The 20,784-nt window shown below is 46.0% G+C and overlaps 1 protein-coding gene across 1 annotated transcript in view; it reads left to right on the top strand.

Annotated features, from left to right (window-relative positions):
• LOC129838324 (laminin subunit beta-1-like) overlaps nucleotides 1–20,784 on the top strand; it is a 34,255-nt gene that overhangs the window by 6,735 nt on the left and 6,736 nt on the right. The window contains exons 4-23 of the mRNA XM_055905241.1: nucleotides 6,075–6,148; nucleotides 6,504–6,692; nucleotides 6,847–6,910; nucleotides 7,440–7,642; nucleotides 7,856–7,976; nucleotides 8,230–8,418; nucleotides 8,728–8,904; nucleotides 9,074–9,186; nucleotides 9,266–9,345; nucleotides 9,573–9,708; nucleotides 9,785–9,943; nucleotides 10,079–10,215; nucleotides 10,387–10,507; nucleotides 10,761–10,947; nucleotides 11,263–11,406; nucleotides 11,591–11,822; nucleotides 12,003–12,166; nucleotides 12,594–12,818; nucleotides 12,901–13,118; nucleotides 19,183–19,279. Coding sequence (XP_055761216.1) covers nucleotides 6,075–6,148; nucleotides 6,504–6,692; nucleotides 6,847–6,910; nucleotides 7,440–7,642; nucleotides 7,856–7,976; nucleotides 8,230–8,418; nucleotides 8,728–8,904; nucleotides 9,074–9,186; nucleotides 9,266–9,345; nucleotides 9,573–9,708; nucleotides 9,785–9,943; nucleotides 10,079–10,215; nucleotides 10,387–10,507; nucleotides 10,761–10,947; nucleotides 11,263–11,406; nucleotides 11,591–11,822; nucleotides 12,003–12,166; nucleotides 12,594–12,818; nucleotides 12,901–13,118; nucleotides 19,183–19,279 — 3,030 coding nt within the window. The remainder of the gene's footprint in view (nucleotides 1–6,074; nucleotides 6,149–6,503; nucleotides 6,693–6,846; nucleotides 6,911–7,439; nucleotides 7,643–7,855; nucleotides 7,977–8,229; nucleotides 8,419–8,727; nucleotides 8,905–9,073; nucleotides 9,187–9,265; nucleotides 9,346–9,572; nucleotides 9,709–9,784; nucleotides 9,944–10,078; nucleotides 10,216–10,386; nucleotides 10,508–10,760; nucleotides 10,948–11,262; nucleotides 11,407–11,590; nucleotides 11,823–12,002; nucleotides 12,167–12,593; nucleotides 12,819–12,900; nucleotides 13,119–19,182; nucleotides 19,280–20,784) is intronic.

The following is a 20,784-nucleotide window of genomic DNA, read 5'->3' as shown; positions in this document are numbered from 1 at the left end:
CAATGCTTCCCACAGTTGTGTCAAGTTGGCTGGATGTCCTTTGGGTGGGGGACCATTCTTGACACACACGGGAAACTGTTGAGTGTGAAAAACGCAGCAGCATTGCAGTTCTTGACACATTCAAAAGGATGCGCTCGCACCTACTACCAAACCCCATTCAAAGGCACTTCAATATTTTGTCTTGCCAATTCACCCTCTGAATGGCACACATACACAATCCATGTCTCAATTGTCTCAAGGCTTTAAAATCATTCTTTAACCTGTCTCCTACCCTTCATCTACACTGATTTGAAGTGGATTTAACAAGTGACATCAATAAGGGATCATAGCCTTCACCTGGATTCACTTAGTCAGTCTGTCTTGGAAGGAGCAGGTGTTCCTAATGTTTTGTACACTCAGCAACTTGCTAACATCGGATAACATTCATATACTGGCCATCTCTGAAACTCACTTAGCTAATTCCTTAGATGATACAGCAGTAGCAATATAGGCATATACTGTAACTACGGAAAGACGTGAATGCCTATGGTCGATGTGTTGCAGTATACTTCACATTCAGAGACATATTCCATTAAAGCTTAGAGAAGATCGCATGTCAAATGTTGATGAACTGTTGTGGTTGCATGTTCACCTGCCTCATCTAAAGCCTCTTCTTTTGGGGTGCTGCTATAGGCCACTAAGTGCTAACAGTCAGTATTTGGATAATATGTGTACCTTTCTATTCAATATATTGGGTACACAAATGTACCATTATACTAGATTAGTGGAAATCACTGATGATGTTAGGATCCAGCATGTCCTCCACCGGAACCCAACACCGCTCCTCTGGGCCATACCCCTCCCAGTCCACCAGATACTGGAGCCGACCCCCACGACGTCGGGAGTCCAGTAGAGATCTGACGGAATAAACCGGACCCCATCTCGATGTCCGGGGGAGTGGAGGGTTGTCGTGGGGGACAGCATCAGCTAGGGGACCAGGAACCACTGGCCTGAGAATGGAGACATGAAAAGAAGGTGAAATATGGTAGTGACTGGGAAGCTGTAACCTATTCGTCACCTCGTTGACCCTCCGGAGAACCTTGAACGGCCCCACGAACCAGGGGCTCAGCGTGAGCATCGCTCCACACTTCATCTGCGTGCCTGAACCACTCCTCAACCGCAGGAGTTTCTGTCTGGCCCGGGGTCCACTGAGCCAGGACCGGCTGAAAACCCAGAACACACTGGAAAGGGGTCAACCCAGTGGAGGAGTGACGTAGCGAGTTCTGGGCGTACTCCACCTATGGAAGGAATTGAGCCCATTCTCCCTGCCTGTCCTGACAGTGACTCCTCGGGAACCTCCCCAGCTCCTGGTTCATCATCTCCACCTGCCCGTTGGACTGATGCCTATACCCGGATGTGAGACTGACTGTGACCCCAAGCTTCTCCATAAAGGCTCTCCATACCCGTGATGTGAATTGGGGACCACGGTCGGAGACAATGTCCTCCAGAAGGCCATAATGACCTGCTGGAAGAGTGCCTCAGTGACCTGGAGAGCAGTAGGGAGACCAGAAAGAGGGATTAAATGACAGGATTTAGAAATTCTATCCACAACCACCAAAATGGTCGTGAAACCGTCAGAGGAGGGGATATCAGTAACAAAGTAAATTGATAGATGGGACCAGGGACGTTGAGGCACAGGAAGGGGAAGGAGTTTCCCTGCTGGAGCGTTCCAGGGGGATTTCGTTTGGGCTCATACGGAACAGGAGTTGACGTCAGCAGCTGGCTCTTCGGGCACCCATGCCTCAGCCGGCTCTACAGGTTCCTGTGTCTCAGCTGGCTATACAGTTTCCCGCACCTCAGCAGAAGCGACCGGCCCACTCCTGGTCCTTGGGACCGTCCCTCTGGTCGGCGTCCTGCGGCTGGAGCCGCGCGTCAGGGACGGGGTACTGTCACGTCTACTCCCGCTCCTCCTCTCTGGTGCTCGTTGTCGCCAGTTGTCTCATTACGCACACCTGCCACCATCGTTACGCGCACCTGCGCCTCATGACACTCACCTGGACTCCATCACCTTCCTGATTACCTTCCCTATATCGGTCACTCCCTTTGGTTCTTTCCCCAGGTGTTATTGACTCTGTTTCTGTTTCATGTCTGTACGATTTTCGTGTTTCTTGTTTTGTACTGTTCTATTTATTATTACATTTGCACTCCCTGTACTTACTTCCCGACTCCCAGCAAATGTTGTGACTAAACTTAACAAAAATAAGAAATTATATCACCAAACAAAGATAAATTACATAAAACACAATGGAAAAAGACTTTAGAGTACCGTAAATGAAATCATGGGCAGAAAACCCAATACATCTCCATCGTTCATTGAAGTTGATGGGTCATTTATAACTAAACCTTTTGATATTGGCAATCATTTCAATGACTATTTCACTAGTAAAGTGGAAAAACTCAGAAGTGAAATGATAACATTGAACAGTGAACCATCATTTTTAAAATAAAAAATCTAATAATGAAAGAGAAGGATTGCTTTGTGAATTTGGTCAAATTAGTATGGGAGAGGTCGAAAAATGATTGTTATCCATCAATGATAAGCCATCAGGTATAGACAACCTTGATGGGAAACTAGTGAGAATGGTAGCAGACTGGGTGCGTTTGTAAATTCACTCTGGCTATCTACTCCGATTTCAGAGCAGAGCGCAGAATAACTGATAAATTTACGAACGCTCAACACCCGTTGAATATGGCCGGTTTCAGTAAATGTCTGCAAAAAATCAGAGTTAAACTGTTGCCAGTAGCACAGTTAGTCGCCAATGCTCTGGATAACATGAAAACAGCCTAACCAGCTCTGCTAGGGCGAATAAAATGGTCAGAGTGAGGTGTTCTCTCATTTGTGTCGAAGTAGCTAGCAAGCTAGCCAACGTTAGCTTAGGTGCTTGACGGCCGTTGTGAGGTCAGAACGCTCGGATCAACCCTACTCCTCGTCCAGTGTGCGCTCTGAACGCACCGAGATCGAAATGCTCTGAATTTATGAACGGACAATCTGACAACACTCTGAATTTTACGAATGCCCAGAGCGCACTCTGAGCGTGCTTTGGCACTCCAGATTAAATTTACGAACACTCCCTATATTGCCACCCCTATTTGCTATATCTTTAACCAAAGACTAAAGGGAGAGTGTGTCCCCACAGGCGTGGAAGGAAGCTAAAGTAATTCCACTGCCTAAGAATAGTAAAGCACCTTTGCTGGCTCTAACAGCCACCCAATCAGTTTGCTGCCTGTTCTTAGTAAACTGATGGGGAGGATTGTGTTTGACCAAATACAATGCTATTAACTACTGACTTTCAGCATGCATATAGAGAAGAGCACTCAACTTGTACTGCACTGACTCCGATGACAGATGATTGCTTAAAATAAATTGATAATAATAATAATAAGATGATAGTTGGAACTGTATTGTTAGATTTCAGTGCAGCCTTTGTTATTGATCATAAAAAAGTAACTTGCTATGGCTTTACATCACCTACCTTCACATGGTTGGAGAGTTAATTATCCAATAGAATCCAGAGCGTGTTCTTCGATATAATCTTCTCTAAGATCAGATATGTACAGTGCAGTGTACCTCAGGGCAGTTGCCTTGGGCCATTACTCTTCTCTATTTTTACAGATGATTTCCCACTGGTCTTACACGAGGCTATAATGACTAAGTATGCGGATGATTCCACGCTTTACATGACAGCACCCAAACAAGTGAGCTCACTGAAATTCTAAATAAGCAGTTAGTCAGTATCAGAATGGGTGATTTAATAATAAACGGGTCTTAGTTTTAGATATATTTATCAGGGATCAAGGTAAGACCCAGATGCAGACTGTCGAAGTAACCCTGTTTCTTGTAGCAAACAGAGGCAGGCAAAGACAGGTCAAGACAGGCAGTGGTCGAACATCCAGGGTAAGGAAAAGGATGGCAGGCGGACTCAGGGTCAGGGACAGGCAAAGGTAAAAACCAGGAGGACTAGCAAAGAGAGGATGGGAAGCGTTAGGCGCTGACAGGAAAAATGCTGGTAAACTTGAACGAACAAGACAAACTGGCAAGACAAACTTTCAAAAAGAAAGACCTAGCAAAGCTGCGGCTGGATCAAAACAATGCAGCAAGCCTTGACCTTAACTGCGCATACAGAGCTAGCGTCAACAACATGCATGGCAGTACTTCCTGGTTCAGTATTGACGAGAGATTCTCTGCTTCTCTTCTAGTTTTTATAAGAAATATTACTGTGACCAAAATTCCAGATTGTCTCCATAATTAAATAACATTCAGCTCAGACACCCAAACATACTTAAACATTTTTATTTCACCTTTATTTAACCAGGTAGGTTAGTTGAGAACAAGTTCTCATTTACAACTGCGACCTGGCCAAGATAAAGCAAAGCAGTGCGACATAAACAACAACAGAGTTACACATGGGATAAACAAACATGCTGTCAATAATACAATAGAAAAAGTCTATATACAGTGTGTGCAAATGAGGTAAAAAGGGAGGTAAGGCAATAAATAGGCCATAGTGGCAAAATAATTACAATATAGCAATTAAACACTGGAGTGGTAGATGTGCAGAAGATGAATGTGCAAGTAGAGATACTGGGGTGGAAAGGAGCAAAATAAAGAAACAAATAACAGTATGGGGATGAGGTAGTTGGATGGGCTATTTACAGATGGGCTATGTACAGGTGCATACCCCACAAGACATACCACCAGGGGGCTCTTCACAGTTCCCAAGTCCAAAACAAATTGACGGCAACACACAGTTTATTTCTGAGCCATGATCGCATGGAACTCCCTTCCATCTCCAATTACTAAAACAAACAGCAAAATGATCTTTAAAAATGTATTAAACAACAACTCATCGAACTGAGGGGACTGTGAGGGGACAAATAGACGCACACTAACACACACACATCATTTTTTTAGTTGTATTGTTTCTATAATTTCTTTGTTGTATTGTTTGTATATCGTTGTATTTAAAATTAGTGTTAGTGTCCTTGTCCATCAGTGTTTTGTTATTTGTAATGTTTTGTGTTTTTTGTAGAACCCAGGAAGAGTAGCTGCTGCTTCTGCAAAAGCTAATGGGAATCCAAATAAACAAATAGGTTTAGGGTTAGGGAAAATAGGATTTTGAATGGGAATCAATTGTTTGGTCCCCACAAGGATAGTAAAACAAATGTGTGTGTGTCATGGTGAAGTCCAGCTGTGAGAGAATGGTCAGTGTGTGCTAAATGTGTTCTCATGGGAACAGGGGGGCGGTACGGTGAGTAGAGCAGATCACAGAGCAACACAGCTCAGCCAATCAGAGCAGGCTTCAGGGCAGAGGATATACGGGTACGCTCAAGTGAACAGGTTTTAGAAACAGCTGTATATCAACACTGCTGACACGACATAACCACATTGTTCCCTGTAATACACACATGCACACACACTCCCTCGCACACATACTTGCAACTGTGCAACATAATGAGAGACTGAGGTATTCTTGTCTGAGAGCATGGGAACTGGACTGCCTTTCCCACACACACAAACACACACACACACAGTCGTAACACTAACACAAACTCACATAGCCCATGCATGCACGAACACACACACACCAACCACACACACACACACAAACACACACACACACACACACACAGTGGGTTTGTTTATTCATTGCTGAGTCTTCTGACAGATGTGGAGGATAAAGTGTCCATTGTTGAGTCATGGAAGGAGCCGCAGCCAGATGCCCAGATGGTCTGGGAATACCAGGAAGGACGAAACACGGAAAAGCAGGGGTTGGGATTTCCTTATCCTGCTGCATTAGTCCATATGAGATCCCACTACGCACATGTTACCACAGCAACGGATCAATTCGTCACATGGGTGTGGTAGAAAGACCAATTGACATGGTCAAATTTCCTGTGTGTGTGTTAGCAGAGATTTTGGCAGACTCACTAATGTGTTCTTATGGGTCTGTAACTCCTGACATAAAGGAGGATATGTTTGTCATGGGATGTCTTTCTCAGTGTGTGTGTTGCGTGTTTGTTTCCCTGTGCTGCAGGTGTGGAGAATGTGACCATTCAACTGAACCTGGAAGCTGAGTTCCACTTCACACATCTCATCATGACCTTTAAGGTGGCCACACACAAACACACACACACACACACTTACACACACTCACAGCTGTGTTCGAGGTATGTGGAAAATCTCTCTAGTCTCTTGAGAGGGCTGCTGTAAAACACTATACTCTGTACTGCTGGCATCAGTGTATTGAGTCTATTCAGCTTCCTTTAGAACCCTCCATGTGTCTATGATCTGGTCTGGACTCTCCTCTCTCTTTCATTCTTGTTCTCACTTGCTCTTTTTTCTTTCTGTGATATAATATTAGGGCACAGAGTTTTCCCTGTTCGGGTCACGTGGTCAAGAATCTATTCCTTTATATTTGTTGTATTTCTGTGTTACGAATTAGAATGATCTCTTTGATTGATAGACATTCCGTCCGGCTACCATGGTGATCGAGCGTTCCATGGATTTTGGGAAGAAGTGGCAGGTGTACCGTTACTATAGCTACGACTGTGAGTCCGCCTTCCCTGGGATATCCGTGGGACCCATGGTCAAAGTGGACGACATCATCTGTGATTCCCGCTACTCTGACATAGAGCCATCCACAGAGGGAGAGGTATGCATCTGTGTGGTCTTTGAGCTTTTGCAAGAGAGGGGGTAGACGTTGTGACTCCATAATGCTTCAGAGTTAGTCTCTCATTGAATTATAACCTAGGAAACGTACATTTTTACAATCCCTATCTCTGTCCCTCTCTACCCCTCTCTATCAGGTGATATTCAGGGTGCTGGACCCAGCATTTGAGATTGAAGACCCTTACAGTCCCAGGATACAGAGTAAGTAACAACAGTACAGCACCAGGCCAGAGGTGGCATATCTCAATAGCTACATACGATCCAGTTAGTACTGCAACAAATCATTTTCTAAGTGTAAAAACCAAAGTCTGAGTAGTGGCGGTTGTCATAGAGGTCAGGTTATCCTGGCATCTCTTATGGAATTTCACATGTAGAAGCTACACACACAAATACATACACACACACACACACACACACACACACACACACACACACACAAACTTTAGGGCCTCATTCACACCCAAACTCACCCATACTCACACACACTTACACAGAGGGGCCCTCATGTTAAGTATGTTGTGAATGTGTGTGTAGGGAGCCTTCAGAAGGAGGATCCCACATCTTTAGGGTCAGAGGTCGTAGAGATGAGCTTGGAGAAGATCCAGAACCTAATATATAAAGACACAGTAACCCATAGAAACATTCCTATAACGTACCACTGCTGTTTTAGACGGGCCGTTGCATTAGGACTGGTAATAAGTCTGCCTTTATTCCGATTGTGTGTGTGTAGACATGCTGAAGATCACTAACCTGCGTGTCCAGTTTAGTAAGCTCAACACACTGGGTGACAACCTGCTGGACTCCAGAGACGAGGTCACGGAGAAATACTATTATGCCCTCTTCGACATGGTCGTCCGCGGCAACTGCTTCTGCTACGGACATGCCTCCAAGTGTTCCCCTGTCGATGGGATACATGTAGGCACAGAGGGCATGGTGAGTGAAACAGACGCGCGCGCGCACACACACACACACACACACGATACAACATACACACACAACATACACACATTCTCCTAATAGGTTGTGTGACCATTAAGAGGGAGATGACTCAAGTTACTTTCCTCTAGTCTTTGGTGCTAGCGCCTCAAACACTAGTGTTTCTCTCTCTCTCTCTCTCTCTCTCTCTGTATGCGTGTGTGTTTCCAGGTCCATGGTCACTGTATGTGTAACCACAACACAGAGGGTCTGAACTGTGAGCACTGTAAGGACTTCTACAACGACCTGCCCTGGAGGCCTGCAGAGGGACACAACACCAATGCCTGCAAGAGTGAGACACTTACACACACACACACACACACACTGATCACACTGTGCCAGATATATACAGTCTGGATCATTCCGTTCCAGATATATCAAACTATTCAACAGGAATCTCCCTCATTCCGTCCTGTCGATAGTGTCTTTTGAAGTGCAAAATATGTTTAGACCAAATATTCTCTCTCTGGCCTCTCTCCCTGTTCATCTCTTTATCTCTCTCCCTCTCCATTCTCTATCTCTCTGTCTCTCTCTCCTTCTCCCAGTGTGCGAGTGTAACCACCACTCCAGGTCATGTCACTTTGACATGGCTGTGTATCTGTCTACGGGGAACGTGAGTGGAGGAGTGTGTGATGAGTGTCAACACGAGACCATGGGGCGTCAGTGTGAGCAGTGCAGACCCTTCTACTACCAGCACCCCGAAAGACACCTGAGAGACCCCAACATCTGCGAACGTACGTTACTGTCTGTCTGTGACCTATGACAAGGGCCAGGAGTTTGCTGGCCTCACCTTTGACCACTGACCTGTCAAGTTTCAACTCTCCCTTTGATCTCTGTTTCTGAACTTAAAAGTCTGAATTTACTGTTGGAGTCTCTGTCCTCTTCTCTCGCTCTCCTTCGTCTCTCCATCTCCAATACCCTCCCCAAACTCTTTCTGTCTCCTTCAACTCGTTTCTCACTCTCCCTCCTACCCTCCCTGTCCCCTCACATTCCTTCCTGTCTTTTTCTCTCACTCACCTCCCTCCCTCTCCCTCTGTCTGTAGCGTGTAGCTGTGACCCGGCGGGCTCCCTTCAGGGTGGTGTGTGTGACGGCAGGACAGACGTGTCTGCTGGTCTGATAGCAGGACAGTGTCGCTGTAAGACCAGTGTGGAGGGAGAGCGCTGCGACCACTGTAGGCAGGGACACTACGGCCTGGGGCAGGGACCAAACGGCTGCCTGCGTGAGTCTAATACACACACACACACACACACACACACACACACACACACACACACACACACACACACACACACACACACACACACACACACACACACACACACACACACACACACACACACACCTATCTTTTTGTCTCTCATTATTTATTTGATGTGTGTTTTTGGCAGAGTGTACCTGTAACCCTCTGGGCACGCTGCCTGGAGGAAGCCCATGTGACATGGACACAGGAAACTGCTTCTGCAAACGCCTCGTCACCGGCAGGAACTGTGACCAGTGTCTGGTGAGGGACTTACCGACCACGTCACTGTGTGTCTGCAGTGTGTGTGTGTGTTTATAACTCTATTCATTTGTTCCTGCAGCCGCATCACTGGGGGCTGAGTAATGACATGGACGGCTGCAGACCATGTGACTGCGACCAGGGCGGAGCCGTCAACAATGAGTATGTTTTAACCAATCACATCATGTCTCTACTCATATGATCCAGTCACAGCACAACTACTCTTCCTAATTCCACCGCGCCCGAAAATGCATGGTTGCGGAAATGTATCTGTAGGTATTGGATATTTACGAACAATCCGTTTCTCATTCTGTTGCTCTCCCTATTTCATCTCTCTCCCTATTGTCCCCTCTCGCTCTTCCTCCCGCTCTCTCTCCCTCCACCTCTAGTTGTTCTCCGATATCAGGCCAGTGTCAGTGTCGAGAACACATGTATGGGAGGCGTTGTGACCAGGTGGAGTCAGGATACTACTTCATCGCCCTGGACCACTACACCTACGAGGCTGAGGACGCCAAGCACGGCCCTGTGAGTGTGCGTGTGTGTGTTGACCTCTTGCTTTCAATCTCTCTGTCTTTCTAAATTGGTGGTATCTCTCTCTCAGGGTGTGAAGGTGGTTCCCAGGCCCTATCCTCTGAACCGTAGTCCTACCTGGACAGGGCCGGGGTTTGTCAACGTACCCGAGGGAGCCCACCTGGAGTTCCACATCAACAACCTACCTGACTCCATGGACTACGACATGCTGATCCGCTATGAACCACAGGTTAAAACACACGGACACACACACACACACACACACACGCATACGAACATGCAAACACACACATACTTACACACAGTTTTCTCTACTGTCTGCAATGTGTGATATTGCGTGTGTGGTGTGTGTGTGTTGCTGTAGTTGCCGGAGCAGTGGGAGCAGGTGGAGATCAGAGTGATACGTCCGTCCTCAATGAGAGTGGGGCAGCCAGCCAGTCCATGTGAAAACACGCTACCAGGAGGAGATCAGCAGTCGGTGTCTCTTCCTCCAGGATCCAGGTAGGCACCCAAGTGGCACACATCTCCTCCCTAGTCCCTACAATACACCCTTACTTCCACCTTCATACACCATCTTTACACGCGCAAACACACACCCACACACCACCTCTACCGTCGTTCCAACCGTACACCTTACTTTCCTCTGTGTGTGTGTGTGTGTGTGTGTTTCAGACATGTGGTGCTCCCGAGACCTGTGTGTCTGGACAAGGGACGGAACTACACCCTGCGTCTCAGTCTGCCTCTCTACTCCTCTCTCGGTGACGTCCAAAGCCCCTACACACTCATCGACTCCGTGAGTAACAGTCGCAGACCACGCTCCATACAGTCTGATAAACTGTAGTTTCCGCTAACACACAGACAGACACACACACGAGTCAGTATGGAAAACATCCCTATAGTAGTCATGTTATAGTCAATGTAGTGTGGAATAACAGACTTGTAGTATCTCTACGACAAGCCCTCTGTCTGTATCCATCTCTTACTTATCTCCTCCTACCCTTCCCTTCTCCCTCTCTCCCTCCCTCCTCCCCTCTCTCTCCCTCTAGTTGGTGTTGATTCCGCGGGTGCGTGAGCTGGAGTTGTTTGAGGGTTCTCAGGGCGAGGAGGCGTGGGATACGTTCCAGAGGTACCGCTGTCTGGAGAGCAGCCAGAGCGTCGTCAAGAGCCCCATGACGGACATCTGCAACGACTACATCTTCAGTGTGTCTGCCCTGCTACACCAGGGGGCTATGGGTAGGAAACGGGGCTGTGTGTGTGTGTAGGGTTCGATTGAAGGGGGGGGGGTAGTCTGTATGTTTGTGTGTGAGAGTGCATGTTTTACAGTGAGTCTGTCTCTGTTTATCATTAGTAAACAATAATTTGCTTCCTGAATCATTCATAATACTCATACAGCAACAACAACAACTCACATTGCTGCGTTCCTCTCTATCTCTCTCGCTGTCTTTCTATCTCTCCCGCTCTCTCTCCCGCTTCTCCCCTCCCCTATCTTTCCCCCCTCTTTTACACTCTCCCTCTCCCCTTCCCCCCTGTTCTCCTTCTCCTCTCTAGCGTGCCAGTGTGACTCCCAGGGCTCGCTCAGTGCGGTGTGCGACCCCAGAGGCGGGCAGTGCCGGTGTCGGCCCAACATGGCGGGCAGGAACTGTGACCGCTGTGCCCCCGCCACCTTCCTGTTCAGCACCTCAGGATGCAGACGTGAGTGACAGACAAGCATGGGGTCAGAGGTTAAAGGTCAGGGGGAGGGTTATGTTGAGACTGGGGTTGAGATTCCAACTTGTGTGGTATTTTATATCCCTTTCCCACTCTTCTTCTTCTTTCCTCCACCCCTCCTTCCCCTCTCCCTGTTATTCCCTCCCTCCTCTCCCTCCTCTCTCCCCAGCCTGTGAGTGTAATCCTGTGGGTTCTGTGAACGCTTTCTGCCACGAGGCCACAGGTCAGTGTGAGTGTGTGCCAGGGGCATCAGGGCGTCAGTGTGCCCACTGCCTGCCAGGCTACTGGGGCTTCCCTCAATGCCGGCCCTGCCAGTGCAACGGCAACAGCGACATCTGCCACCATCAGACTGGGGAGTGCCAGGGCTGCCGCGCCTTCACCACCGGGCACATGTGTGAAAGGTACTGTGTGAAATTATACCATTATAAAAAATAATAGCTAGCTAATATACCGCACACCAAACCAGTGTAGGGCACAACTGCATATTTCACTGTCATGCTTCCTCTTATCAGTACCAACCGTGTTTGTGTGTATGTGAGTGTTTTCCGTGCCTCTTATCATGTCTTACCCCGTACCTACAGGTGTCTGGATGGTTACCATGGTGACCCAGTGTTGGGTTTGGGGGGTCACTGCCGCCCCTGCATGTGTCCAGACGGGCCGGGGAGCGGACGCCAGTATGCAAACGGCTGCTACCAGACCGCCAACAACTACCGGCTGGTCTGTGTCTGCAGCCCTGGATACAGAGGTTAGATACACACACACACACACCACGTCACACGTTGTTCTCCCAGTCCTAGTACACATTTTCCCTTAAATGACAGAGCTAGCTGAATCCCCTCTGCTCCTGGTCATAATGGGCAGGTAGTAACTACAGGGACAGTGAGTGTGTGGCAAACCCCACAGATACTTCTTTCACTGTAACAGGAAGCCAGTCCATTGCCTGTAAATGTTTATGACTGTTTACGACTGTTTTATAAGTGTTTACAACTGTGCCATGACGGCGCTATACTAAACACTGCAGCCTATGAACAGTTCTGCTTCCTTACAGATCTATAACTGTAGGTGTGTGTGTGTGTGTGTGTGTGTGTGTGTGTGTGTGTGTGTGTGTGTGTGTGTGTGTGTGGTGTGTGTGTGTCAACAGTTCGGAATTGACCTTTCCTTCCCTTCCGTAGGAGCCAGGTGTGACGAGTGTGCCCCAGGTCACTATGGTAACCCCCAGGTGCCCACCGGGCGCTGTCTGCCCTGCCAGTGTAACGACAACATCGACCAGCTGGACCCGGGGTCCTGCGACGCTCGCACAGGCGTCTGCCTCAAATGCCTGCACCATACCGAGGGCTATGGCTGCCAGCGCTGCAAGCTGGGTTACTACGGCAACGCCGCCACCCAGAGTTGCAGGAGTGAGTACAATTAGACAGTATGTGTGTATATATATGTAGTGTTTGTGTGGGTGTGTGTGTAACTGTCTTTCTCTGTCTATAGGGTGTATGTGTGATTCAGTGGGCACGACGTCGGAGGCATGTCCGTCCCCGGGGGAGTGTCACTGTGACCTGCAGACTGGCCAGTGTCCCTGCCGGCCTAACGTGATTGGCCAGAACTGTGACCGCTGTGCCCCTGATACGTTCAACATAGGAAGCGGACAGGGCTGTCAGACCTGTGACTGTGACCAAACCCACTCCTTTGGGACGTCGTGCAACGAGGTGAGGGCCACAACCGACCACACCTTTACCCCATCCTTCCAAAACAACACCCGCACCCCGTGTAGTCACCCAACCCATCTATACCTAGCAAATTGGCCAGTGTTACCTAGCGTTGATTTTCAGTGTAACATTTCTAGTGTTGATTCAGGTGTTAAATTAACTCTGTAAGTGTTAAAATAACACTCATTGGTGAAAGACCCCCAGCGTTGGTGTTAATAACCAGAGTTGAACTAAAACTACGCCCGTCATTATCATAGCATGATCTATTGCAGGTATATTTTTGGGGAATTGGTTGTTTCAATATCTACAGTACATTCGGAAACTATTCAGACCCCGTGACTTTTTCAACATTTTGTTACGTTACGGCCTTATTCTAAAATGGATGACATTTTTTCCCCCCTCATCAATCTGCACACCATACCCCATAATGACAAAACAAAACAGGTTTTTAGACATTTTTGCACATTTATTTTAAAGAAAAGGTGGAAATATCACATTTAAATAGTAGTTTGTTGAAGCACCTTTGGCAGCGATTACAGCCTCAAGTCTTCTTGGGTTCAACGCTACAAGCTTGGCACACCTGTATTTGGGGAGTTTCTCCCATTCTTCTCTGCAGATCCTCTCAAGCTCTGTCAGGTTGGATGGGGAACACTGCTGCACAGCTATTTTCAGATCTCTCCAGAGATGTTTGATCGGGTCCAAGTCCGGGCTCTGGCCGAGCCACTCAAGGACATTCAGAGACTTGTACCAAAGCCACTCCTGCGTTGTATTGGCTGTGCGTTTAGGGTTAGTTGGTTGTTCTGTTGGAAGGTGAACCTTTTCCCAAGTCTGAGGTCCTGAGCGCTCTGTAGCAGGCTCTAATCATGAATCTCTCTGTTCTTTGCTCCATTCATCTTTTCCTCGATCCTGTCTAGTTTCCCAGTCACTGCCGCTGAAAAACATCCCCACTGCATGATGCTGTCACCACCATGCTTCAATGTAGGGATAGTGCCAGGTTTCCTCCAGACGCGACGCTTGGCATTCAGCCCAAAGATTTCAGTCTTGGTTTCATCAGACCAGAGAATCTTGTTTCTCATGGTCTGAGTGTCCTTTAGGTGCCTTTTGGCAAACTCCAAGCAGGCTGTCATGTGCCTTTTACTGAGAAGTGGCTTCCGTCTGGCCACTCTACCATAAAGGCCTGATTTGGTGGAGTGCTGCAGAGATGGTTGTTCTTCTAGAAGGTTCTCCCATCTCCACAGAGGAACTCTGGAGCTCTGTCAGAGTGACCATCGGGTTCTTGGTCACTTCCCTGACCAAGGCCCTTCTCCCCCGATTGCTCGTTTTGGCTGGGCGGCCAGATCTAGGAAGAATCTTGGTGGTTCCAAACTTCTTCCATTTAAGAATTATGGAGGCCTCTGTGTTCTTGGGGACGTTCAATACTGTATAATTTTTTTGGTACCCTTCCCCAGATCTGTGCTTCGATACAATCCTGTCTCGGAGCTCTACGGAGAATTACTTCGACGTCATGGTTTGGTTTTTGCTCTGACATGCACTGTCAACTGTGGGACCTTGTATTTATTTATTTTTTTGTAAAAAAAAAAATGTTGGTAGATCAACTTTGATATGCAGATAGATTGTAGCTTCAATGTAATTGTCTGCATCTTTTCCAATCCCCCATATTTTTTTTTTACACTACCGGTCAAAAACACCTACTCATTCAAGGGTTTTTCTTTCTTTTTACTATTTTCTACATTGTAGAATAATAGTGAAAACATCAAAACTATTAAATAACACATATGGAATCATGTAGTAACCAAAAAAGTGTTTAACAAATCAAAATATATTTTAGATACTTCAAATAGCCACCCTTTGCCTTGATGACAGCTTTGCACACTCTTGGCATTCTCTTAACCAGCTTCACCTGGAATGATTTTCCAACAGTCTTGAAGGAGTTTGCACATAGGCGGAGGACTTGTTGGCTGCTTTTCCTTCACTCTGCGGTCTGACTCATCCCAAACCATCTCAATTGTGTTGAGGTTGGGGGATTGTGGAGGCCAGGTCATCTGATGCAGCACTCCATCACTGTCCTTCTTGGTAAAATAGCCCTTAGACAGCCTGGAGGTGTGTTGGGTTATTGTCCTGTTGAAAAACAAATGATAGTCCCACAAAGCCCAAACCAGATGGGATGGCGTTTCGCTGCAGAATGCTGGTTAAGTGTGCCTTAAATTTTTGTTGTTGTACTTTTACCCCTTTTTCCCCCCAATTCCGTGGTATCTAATTGGTAGCTACAGTCTTGTCTCATTGCTGCAACTCCCGTACGGACTCAGGAGAGGCAAAGGTCGAAGAGCAAGGACATTTCTTCGACCTTTTCGACCCCAAACTTTTCAACGGTAGTGTATATACCGGTAGTGTATATATACAGTTGAAGTCGGAAGTTTACATACACTTAGGTTGGAGTCATTAAAACTCGTTTTTCACCCACTCCACAAATTTCTTTTTAACAAACTATAGTTTTGGCAATTGTTTACAGACAGATTATTTCACTTATAATTCACTGTATCACAATTCCAGTGGGTTATACGTTTACATACACTAAGTTGACTGTGCCTTTAAAGAGCTTGGAAAATTCCAGAAAATTATGTAATGGCTCTAGAAGCTTCTGATAGCCTAATTGACATTGTTTGAGTCAATTGGAGGCGTACTTGTGGATGTTTTTCGAGGCCTACCTTCAAACTCAGTGCCTCTTTGCTTGACATCATGGGGAAAAGTCTCAGAGTAGGAGTGCTGACCTAGGATCAGATCCTTCTGACCATTTAATCTTTTTCAGTATAATCTAAAAGGGAAATCTGATCCTATATCAGCACTCCTATTCTGAAACTATTTGTGAATACAGTCCTGGGTGTTTCCAGCACAAAAAAAACATGTCTGTATTACAAAATAATAATGAATTACTATTGGGTCTAGCTCTCTCCTGTTCTTAGCACATAAATGGTTGATGGAGTTTCTCTCTCTGTCTCTGAGTGGAATGTTTGTTTAGTAACTCCAAAGTGTATTCTAAGCCTTCCTTCCTCTATGGAACTCAGCCAGTAAACACACTACTCCTGCTGACAGTAAGTGTTTCCCAACCAGGAAAATTGTGTGCTTTCTAATCAGAAAAAAATGAGCACAAGCCCTAGTTACATGTGCTATCAAACCGCTGCAACTTATACAGAACGCAGCAGCCTGCCTGTTTGAAAACCTCCCCAAGTTCTCCCATATCACCCTGCTCTGCCGTAAACTCCACTGGCTTCCAGTTGAAGCTCGCATCCACTACAAGACCATGATACGTGGCAGCAAGAGGAACTGCCCCTCTCTACCTTCAGGCTATGCTCGAACCCTACACCCAAACCCGAGTACTCCGTTCTGCCACCTCTGGTCTCTTGGCCCTCCCACTACTAAGGGGGAGGGGGGGTGGGGGGGGGGGCTGCAGCTCCTACTCAGCCCAGTCAACTCTTCTCTGTCCTGGCAACCCAATGGTGTAACCAGCTTCCTCCTGAAACTAGGACAGCAGGGCCTGGCCATCTTCTGAAAACATCTGAAACCCGACATCTTCAAATAGTATCTTAAATAATCCCCCCACTATTTTATAATAGTAAAATATTATATCTGTTTGGGCTTCTTGCTGTCAATTTGCAGTCTACAAATGATTTGTAATTATGCTCCGGCTCCCTGACCAAATCATCCCTCAGCTAAATGTAGTTGATGATCCCTGAGCTAAAGCATCGAAACATGAACAACATTTTCAGTAATGGGTGCAATATATCCAAGTAACAGATTGGATAAGGTTAGAAAAATGTATGCTATTTATATTTGTGTAGCATAATATGAATTAATCAATTCACATGCAAAAACATACAGTGCATTCGGAAAGTAATCAGACCCCTTGACTTTTTCCACAATTTGTTACGTTACGGCCTAAGTTTAAAATGTATTAAATAAAATAAAACCCCTTATCAATCTACACCATACCCCATAATGACAAAGTGAAAACAGTTTTTTTTTAGAAATGTTGGCAAATTCAAATGTTATTTTTAATGTGGATACAACCTTCCCAGCTCTGCAGATTTTGGTGTTAAGAGATAGATGGGAGGGGTTGAATGGAGCTGAATGTTGGGACTAATAAAAACAAGATAACTAATGTCAAACATACTGTGCCCGTAAAATGTATATAGGTTAATAACTTTTGTGAAAGAGCACAGTTTGAAAGATATGGCAAATAGAAATCCAACCGGATGGACATCAGAAAGAGATGGGAGAGGTTGAGGGTAGAGGATGGACATCAGAAAGAGATGGGAGAGGTTGAGGGTAGAGGATGGACATCAGAAAGAGATGGGAGAGGTTGAGGGTAGAGGATGGACATCAGAAAGAGATGGGAGAGGTTGAGGGTAGAGGATGGACATCAGAAAGAGATGGGAGAGGTTGAGGGTAGAGGATGGACATCAGAAAGAGATGGTTGAGGGTAGAGGATGGACATCAGAAAGAGATGGGAGAGGTTGAGGGTAGAGGATGGACATCAGAAAGAGATGGTAGAGGATGGACATCAGAAATAGATGGGAGAGGTTGAGGGTAGAGGATGGACATCAGTAATAGATGGGAGAGGTTGAGGGTAGAGGAAGGACATCAGTAATAGATGGAGAGGTTGAGGGTAGAGGAAGGGCAGCAGTACAAACAAACAAAATATAACTATTGTAAAATAGATTGTGTCCATAAAATATAGTATGTATAAGCTGGAAATACAGGCCTAAGTGTTGTTGTTCACTAGTTTGCTCCAATTGGGGTAGGGATAGGGGGTAAATATATAATATATATACACACACATACATACACTACCGGTATATACACTACCATTCAAAAGTCTGGGGTCACTTAGAAATGTCCTTGTTTTTAAAAGAAAAGCACATTTTTGTCCATTAAAATAACATACAATTGATCAGAAATACAGTGTAGACATTGTTAATGTTGTATTGTAGCTAGAAACGGCAGATTTTTTATGGAATATCTACATAGGCGTACAGAGACCCATTATCAGCAACCATCACTCCTGTGTTCCAATGGCGCGTTGTGTTAATCCAAGTTTAGCATTTTAAAAGTTGAATTGATCTTTAGAAAACCCTTTTGCAATTATGTTAGCACAGCTGAAAACTGTTGTACTGATTTAAAGAAGCAATAAAACTGGCCTCCTTTAGACTAGTTGAGTATCTGGAGCATCAGCATTTGTGGGTTTGATTTCAGGCTCAAAATGGCCAGAAACAAAGACCTTTCTTCTGAAACTCGTCAGTCTATTCTTGTTCTGAGTAATGAAGGGTATTCCATGCGGGAAATTGCCAAGAAACTGAAGATCTTGTACAACGCTGTGTACTACTCCCTTCACAGAGCAGCGCAAACAGGCTCTAACCAGAATAGAAAGAGGAGTGGGAGGCCCCTGTATACAATACAGGCCACTGTCCATTGTACAGTGTGTAGCAAGGAGACCCTCCTCTAACTTAGAGATGGTACACTGAGTTTACAAAACATTATGCTCTTTCCATGACATAGGCTGACCAGGTGAAAGCTAGGATCCCTTATTGATGTCACTTGTTAAAGTCACTTCAATCAGTGTAGATGAAAGGGAGGAGACAGGTTAAATATGGATTTTTAAGCCTTGAGACAATTGAAACATGGATTGTGTATGTGTGCCATTCAGAGGGTGAATGGGCAAGACAAAATATTTCAGTGCCTTTGAACAGGGTGTGGTAGTATGTGCCAGGCGCACCGGTTTGTTCAAAGAACTGCAACGCTGCTGGGTTTTAACACTCAACAGTTTCCTGTGTGTATCAAGAATGGTTCACCAACCAAAGGACATCCAGCCAACTTGACACAACTGTGGGAAGCATTGGAGTCCGCATGGGCCAGCATCTCTGTGGAACGCTTTCAACACCTTGTAGAGTCCATGCCCAACGAATTGAAGCTGGGGGGGCAACTCAATATTAGGTGTTCTTAATGTTTTGTACACTCAGTGTATATTGCATGTTCATAATGCTGACGTGTTGTGGTGTGTGTTTTCTAGCTGTCGGGGCAGTGCTCATGCAGGCCAGGTTTCGGGGGAAGAAAATGCAACGAATGCCGAGATAAGTTCTGGGGAGATCCCGAGGTCAAATGTCAAGGTAAGTATCTCTGGCTGGGATTATGAGGAGCAGTAGAAAGTACAAAGCATGTGTGTGGATTCGTTCCCATGACTGCCTTAAACTTGTGTGCATCATGGGGCTGAAACATGTGCAACAGAGTATCTCAGTGCGTCATTGCTTCCTCTCCAAGTGTGTCTCCTTCTGAATTTACTGGGGTCTGGAGAAACACTCTTAGAGAGGGGCTCTGTGTGTTTTGAATCTGTCTCTTAGAGTTTGAGTAAACAGTCTCTCACGGTCTCGTTCTCTTGACCGGTGGTTCCCCTGAGTGACTGGGCTGGAAGCCGGGTTTTATATATTTTTTTGTAGCATTACAGTTTTCTCACAATGTGTGTGTACAGTATGTGTTTGTGTGTGTGTTATCAGACTCCAGCAGAGTGGATGTCTCTGGAGATATTGAATTGGCTTTCATGCGTCCGTGTTGTTTTAACATTGTGTGTACGCATGTTGTGATAGAACAATTACATATTTACCTGATTTTGTTTGATATTAATAGTTAGCAATTAATGCTTAATAGATAGGAGGATATTTCTGTCCTCTTAGTGTCTGTGTTTTCATGGGCTTCACTCTAGTTCCCTGCAGCTAATGTGGGCGTATGGTTACTGGAGATGGCTTGAGCTGACAAATGGGTTAAAGACTGCATTACATAGACAAGAATGTGTTTAACTAGAGATAGTTTAGGAGTAGAACAATCCCGCATTGTCTCAAAATCCTCCTTGCATCTGGGAAACGAAGTCAGGGTGGGGTTAAGACGACAACCCACGTGCAGATAACGACAGGATGAACCCAGAGTGGCTTATGATGCTCCTTGGTCTGCATGAGGGGGGTTGAACCAACCATGACTGAGCATTGTTAGAGTCAGCCATACAGTTGAAGTCGGAAGTTTACATACACTTAGGTTGGAGTCATTAAAACTCGTACCTCTGGATGTATTTCAAGGCCTCTCTTCAAACTCAGTGCCTCTTTGCTTGACATTATGGGAAAATCAAAAGAAATCAGCCAAGACCTCAGAAAAAAAATTGTATACCTCCAAAAGTCTGGTTCATCCTTCATTCCAAACGCCTGAAGGTACCATGTTCATCTGTACAAACAATAGTACGCAAGTATAAACACCATGGGACCACGCAGCCGTCATACCGCTCAGGAAGGAGACGCGTTCTGTCTCCTAGAGATGAATGTACTTTGGTGCGAAAAGTGCAAATAAATCCCAGAACAACAGCAAAGGACTGTGTGACATTGCTGGAGGAAACCGGTACAAAAGTATCTATATCCACGGTAAAACGAGTCCTATATCGACATAACCTGAAAGACCGCTCAGTAAGGAAGAAGCCACTGCTCCAAAAGCTTTGTTTTGAGGAAAAAGGGGGAAGCTTGCAAGCTGAAGAACACCATCCCAACCGTGAAGCACGGGGGTGGCAGCATCATGTTGTGGGGGTGATTTGCTGCAGGAGGGACTGGTACACTTCACCAAACAGATGGCATCATGA

This window comes from Salvelinus fontinalis, chromosome 39 (genome assembly GCF_029448725.1).
Source record: "Salvelinus fontinalis isolate EN_2023a chromosome 39, ASM2944872v1, whole genome shotgun sequence".
Classification (NCBI taxonomy): domain Eukaryota; kingdom Metazoa; phylum Chordata; class Actinopteri; order Salmoniformes; family Salmonidae; genus Salvelinus; species Salvelinus fontinalis.
This window is presented reverse-complemented; position numbering and strand designations above follow the sequence as displayed.